We start from the raw sequence: 6,000 nt of genomic DNA, 5'->3' as shown, positions 1-6,000 counted from the left end.
GCCCCACACTGTCAGCACAGAGCCCAATGCGGGGCTTGAACTCATGAACCATGAGATCATGACCTGAGCAGAAATCAAGAGTTGGAAGCTCTTGATGAAGTCCCAATAATTTGTTTTTGCTTTTAATTCCCTTGCCTTTGGAGACGTGTGGAGCAAGAAATTGCTGCGGCTGAGGTCAAAGAGATTGTTACCTGTTTTCTCCTCTAGGATTTTGGGTATCCACCCCCCAAACCAAAAGCACACTGTATACACTGTATGTTAGCCAACTTGACAATAAATTATATTAAAATAAATAAATACAAAAATAAAATAAAAAGAAGTTAAAAAAAAAAAAAAAGAATTGGAAGCTCAACCAATTGAGCCACCCAGGCACCCCCTTCTGGAACTCTTAGTAAAGATTTATGTTGAAGCCTGCTAATTTAAGTGTTTTTCCATGTGTTTTCATATTTAAAGAAAACTGTCTGTGTTGTGTTCTGCATGAGTTACTCAGCACTGTCTTCCAACTTGCTAAGTCCCTCTTCTCTGGTGTCCAGATTACACTTATTTTATTGATTTTTTAAATTTGACAACAATATTTCATTATCTTGAAGCTTCCTAAATATTTTTCAAAGCCACCTGCTCTTTTTCCGTTTTTGTTTATTATGTGTTTCATATTTTCTTGTTCTATTTAGATAGAAGTTATTCTTTTACCTCTTTGGGCATGCAATATAGAGTTTGGAAGTCTTTTTAAGATTGCTTCGTAAAATTAATTTTGTTTTGAATGAATTAAATTTTTTGCGTGATTTTTTTTTTTTTTTGGAGGGAGAGAAATTGCAAGCAGGGGTGGGGCAGAGGAAAAGGGAGAGGGAGAGAGAGAATCTCAAGAAGGCTCCATGCCCAGCACAGAGCCCAACATGGGGCTCGATCCCACAACCGTGAGGTCATAACTTGAGCTGAAATTAAGAGTTGAACACTCAACTGACTAAGCCACCCACGCGTCCCTGCATTCTTTCTTAGTATCTTTGTGGGTTTGGGCATTGTTACTTGATTCTGAATTTGTGAGTTTGTATTTTTTTCTTCACTCTTTCCATATCCACATGGTTTCCGTAAACCCTGTCTAATGGTTCCATAGCTGCCTCTAGCTGCCCTTACTCTTCTCCATCTTGTAGTTCAAAACTTGAACTTGAAATGGCATTTTGAGGTTCCTAGATGGTGGTAATAATAGGGACACCATATCAAGTCACAGCTGGCAGTTTGGTCTACTTCCAGGTCAGGGAGCTGCACTGTGTCCTTCGGCCTCTGCTAAAAGCCATGATCCAAGGGGTTGAGCACTTTTTTCTGTCCCCTTTATTGAGGACTGAGGACAAGAGAAGTTGGGACTGGAGGTTTGAACCTGAGTTGGTCTGATTAGTTTTCTATGTTTAGATTTATATTTACTATTGATGTGCTTTTGGAGCAGAGTGGGTATGTCAAAGTTGATCTGAAGCCCTAAATAGCTTTCTTATCACTCTCTTCACTGCCACACCCAAGTTCGGGCCACCATACCTGTTGCTGGCATGACTGCAGCATTATCCTAACTGGTCTCTCTGCCTCTAGTCTTTCTTTCCTCCAGTCCATTCTTCCCCCTCAGGCCGGGGGATTGTGATAAAATGTAATTCAACTCACACCACTACCCTGCCTAAAGTCTTTAATGATACTCTGTTGTCACAATCAGTAGCAGAGACGGTGAGAAATCACCAGCCCAACATGGAGAAGGAAGGAAGGAATCTAAGTTGCAGGTTCTTAGTGATTACAGGCAAAGGAACATTAACTCATGTCTCGTCATTTAAGATAGAAAAATTCTCAAAAGAATGAAAATGTTATTACCTCCCTGAAAATGTGGAATGATCTCAGGACAAGGCAATAGATCAGAAACATTCTCTCGATCCCATGTAGAATCGACACCTTCTTAGGACACGTGACAATCATTTAGAAATCAAAACTAATGTGATCCGGTTGGTGACTCCAAAAGTTAGGAAGAATAGCTAGATCATAATGGAAGCATTTAAACATCCACTCAAGAAAAAGCTATTGAAAATTTCCCACTCACAAGGCACTGTGGAGAAAATCAGATGTGTAGATACCATCTACCTTCAAGGATCTCACAAGGTAGTAGGCAAAGTGACATTTACAATTAACTATCAAAAATATGTGTGTTGTTGTGGGTCGGATGGTGTTCCCCAAAAGATATGTTGAAGTCCTAACCCCTAGTACTTTAGAACGTGACCTTATTTGGAAATAGAATCCTTGCAGATATTGTTACTTAAGACGCGGTAGTACTGGAGTAGGATGGGTCCTTAATCCAATAGAGAAAGACGGATACAGACACAGGAAGGGAAAACGTCATGCGACAATCGAGGCAGAGATTAGAGTGATATAGCTGCAAGCCGAGGAATCCTCAGGATTGCTGGCTGCTACCAGAAATGGGCAAGGATTATCCTCTATAATTTTCAGAGGGAGTACAGCCCTGCCGTCACCTTAATTTAGGACTTCTAGCCTTCACAACTCTGAGACAATACGCTTCTGTTGTGTTAAGCCATTCAGTTTGTGGTACTTTGTTATGGCAGTCCTAGGAAACCAATACGTGTATTAGGAGCAAAACGGCACAATGGAAATGAATCATTCCCCGATTAAGAATGACTTCTAGAGGACATGGCATTTGTACTGAGCTTTAGTGGGATGGGATGATTTTTATATACAGGATGGCAGGAAGGAAAAAGGCTTTAAGTTATGGTCTTGCCTGTCAATCCAAATTCCAGCCTGAAGCCTAAACCTCCTTGAGAAGCCTCTCTGGACAAGAAGCTGAATTTGCTCGACTTTAATGCCTTCAACCTGCTGTCAGTTTTGCCACTAACACCACTTTCAAGACACAGAATCTGGGACAACAAAATATTTCCCACATCCTTTATTGTTTCCAGCACCGGTGCGCGGTGGTTAAATATTATTTGCTCTCACCAGCTTTTTATCACACCCATAAAAGGGGGAAATCCATCTCACGGAGACGTGGAGAGCAGTAGCTAATTAAAATCTTAGTCTAACCAAAATAGACATGAGAGCAACTGGAGATGCGGCTTGGAATAACTCGTCATGCTCCTGACCTTGTATTATGATGTCTTCACAGCGATGCTTCAGGGTTGTTATGACTACAGGCATCATTTAGCAAGGTGCCCCAGTTGTAAATAAATTCTCGAAGATTCAGTAGTCGTTTGGGGGGCAGGGAGCCGGTGGTTCCCCCACTTCTCACACCCGATCTTAAATTTGGGTTCCAGATCAAATTGCCAGATGCTACATGGCTTCTATACTAAATCGCAGGCAACTACCAGTTCCATCTTCGAAAAATGATAACGCCCTGGGGTCTGAGGTCGCCCCTGGGCACCTCCTCCTCCTGGGAAGGAGGGATCGACCAAAGGGGTGTTTTCATCTGTCAGTTCTGCCTGCAATACGGAGCATATTACTTCCAAGTACAGGGGTTCCTAACCTGAGAGGTCATCGTAACCATCGGAGGAGCTTAAAACAATACCCATTCCTCGCCCGCACTGGAGGGGGGCACGGTCTGCTCCTTATCGGAAAATGGGCCCCGACCAGTCAGGGTCCGCAGGACCCCAGGGGAGCAAGTTCCGTACTTCGCGGCCCGAGGCCCACGACCCGGCCAAGGAAATCATTCCCAGCTGCCCCCCGACGTGAGACGCAATCCACGAAAGCCACGTCCTCTCCCGGGCAGCCACCCAGGAAGCGTCCGTCGCCGCGCGCACCGCGCCGGGCTCGCTCCCTTCTCGGCCGCCGCGGCCTCCCCCGCCCCCCGGGCCGGTCCGCACCCAGCCCCGCCACGCCCCAACGGCCGCCGCCGGCGCAGGCCCCGCCCCCACGCCCGGGCCCCGCCTCCTCCGGCGGCGGGAGCCACGCCCCCGGAGGCGCGGCGCGGGCTGCGGCGCGCGGGGGCGGGGCGGGCGTGGGCGCGGGGGCGGGGTGGGGGTGGGGGTGGGGGTGGGGGCGGCGGGATGCAGGACCGGGGCGGGACCCGGCCGGGCGAGGCGGGGGGAGGAGTCGCGGAGGGGCCTCCCTTCTCCTCTTCCCGGGGCTCGGGCTCGGGCTCGGCCTCGGAGGCGGGGCGCCTGGACGAGGAGCGGCCCGGAGCTCCCGAGTCGCCGCCGCCGCCGCCGCCGCCGGGGGCCTGGCGCTCCCCTCGACCGTGGGGCGCCCGCTTCTGCAGCCGCCAGCGGAACATGGCGCCGTGGACGTTCTGGCGCTGCTGCCAGCGCGGCGTGGGCTGGGTGCCGGTGCTCTTCATCACCTTCGTGGTCGTCTGGTCCTACTACGCGTACGTGGTGGAGCTGTGCGTGTGTGAGTACCCGGCGGCCGGGCTGCGGGCGGGCGGAAGGCCGGGCCTCTGCGGCCCCGCGCCCCGCCGGCCGGCGCCTGCGCTCGCCAGGCGGCCGGGGTCCGGCCCAGACCCGGGAGGAAGGCCGGGCCGCCGCGCCCGTGGCTTTGTCGCGGCGGTGCGGGGCGGCGCGGCCTTCCGGCGTGCGCGACACCCCGCGCCGCGCTCCTCGGGGCCGAGGTCGGGGCGGAGCGAGGCGGTGTGAGCGTCCTGGGGTCTGCGGTCCCCCGCGGGCGCCTCGTTCTCCTGGGGCGGAGCGCTCAGAGAGGGGCTTTCCTCGAAAGGAGCAGCCGCACATCGTCCAAGTGTGTGTGTGTGTGTGTGTGTGTGTGTGTGTGTGTGTGTGTGTGTTGCATTCTTTGCTTTTGTTAATGTTGGCAATAAAGAAATCTGTCCCTCCTCGATCGCCTAAGCAGCGCGAGAGGAAAACTGGGCCACCCGAAGAGCCGGCTGGGGGCCGGGGTGGGGGGTGGGGGGCGGGGTGGGGACAGGTGGTCTGTTCGCTGTCCCCTGCTGACCGCAGGCAGGTGAGCGGCGCAAGAGTGAGCGCCCGCTTCTGATTTCTCGTGGCGCGGGACCCGTTTTAAAGTTCATTTCTTTCGAGTCTGAATCCAGGAACTTAACAAAATGCCATTTTTAAGACCGAAAGAATGAGTGAGATGAGATCCAGCCCGATTCTCTTTTATATTACGTCCATGCTGGGGGTTTGAGGTCTTATGTTCGTTACTGCCGATTCTCTCGTTAGTTCTTCGTTCCCAGTTTCTCACCAGGTTCCCTGGGATTAAAAAAAAAAAAAAAAAAAAAAAAAAAGAGGAGTAGCATGGCGGTACACTTCGAGGATGTACGATTCCGATTTGAATAAGTTGCCGTTAAGATGGAAGGGAATTGTTTGTAATCAAAACGTTGTTTGAGGGCTCCGACTGTGTGTGTCACAGTGATTGGTTGCTCGGCCTTAAATGTTCGTAGGCTTTGAGTGTGCGGCTGTTCTAGGGTTAGGCTAGACGGTTAGGCTAGCCTTCTGCTTTCCCGTATGTCTGCTGTTTATACCAGTGCTTCGTGAAAACTCAGGACCGAGTGGGAAGTGGTGTTAGTAAAAGCAGTCCCTTGGCATCCCAGAATGATCTAGCTCGTCCCCAGACTGAGGCCAAAGCTATCCAGAGGGCTCTTGTGACATGCACTTGATAAAAGAGCCACCTGAGCTAGACTGATCCCAACAGGATGAAATGAAAAGTAGTTACACCACCCAGTCCTCTTGCAAGTGGCAAACCCGGGACGCGTCGGGTTGTGGCTCTGGGATCTGTGCAGCTCTCTACTTGGTTTGGACCGAGTCCTGCACGTGAAAGAATGCTTTGGTTCAGGAAGTTTCAGGGTCGGTTTTTAAATGAAAATAGCCACCTTCAAAAAAATTATACAGAAAACTACCCCTGCGACTAGGCCCAGAATAAATTAGCTGTCAATAATAATAGCGTTCATCTGTTGAATGTGATTGAAAAATGATGTTTGAATCCGTTAAAATGGACTAGATTTAGGTATTTCTTGAAGCTGCTTCCCAAAAGTGATAGTGATCATAGGATTGATTCTCTTCCGCTTTTGATAATACTTGG

The 6,000-nt window shown here is 50.1% G+C and overlaps 1 protein-coding gene across 4 annotated transcripts in view; it reads left to right on the top strand.

The window, feature by feature from the left end:
- The first annotated feature begins 4,150 nt into the window (after window positions 1–4,150).
- The window catches only part of ZDHHC20 (zinc finger DHHC-type palmitoyltransferase 20), a 68,038-nt gene continuing 66,188 nt past the window's right edge, over window positions 4,151–6,000 (top strand). For all 4 annotated transcript variants that reach the window (XM_030307747.1, XM_030307730.1, XM_030307736.1 and 1 more), the window contains exon 1: window positions 4,151–4,359. In XM_030307747.1, the coding sequence (XP_030163607.1) occupies window positions 4,242–4,359 (118 nt within the window). In that variant the 5' untranslated portion in view covers window positions 4,151–4,241. The remainder of the gene's footprint in view (window positions 4,360–6,000) is intronic.

This window comes from Lynx canadensis, chromosome A1 (assembly GCF_007474595.2).
Source record: "Lynx canadensis isolate LIC74 chromosome A1, mLynCan4.pri.v2, whole genome shotgun sequence".
NCBI classification, from domain to species: Eukaryota; Metazoa; Chordata; class Mammalia; order Carnivora; family Felidae; genus Lynx; species Lynx canadensis.
Note: the sequence above shows the minus strand (reverse complement) of the source record. Positions and strands in the feature narration are given on the sequence as shown.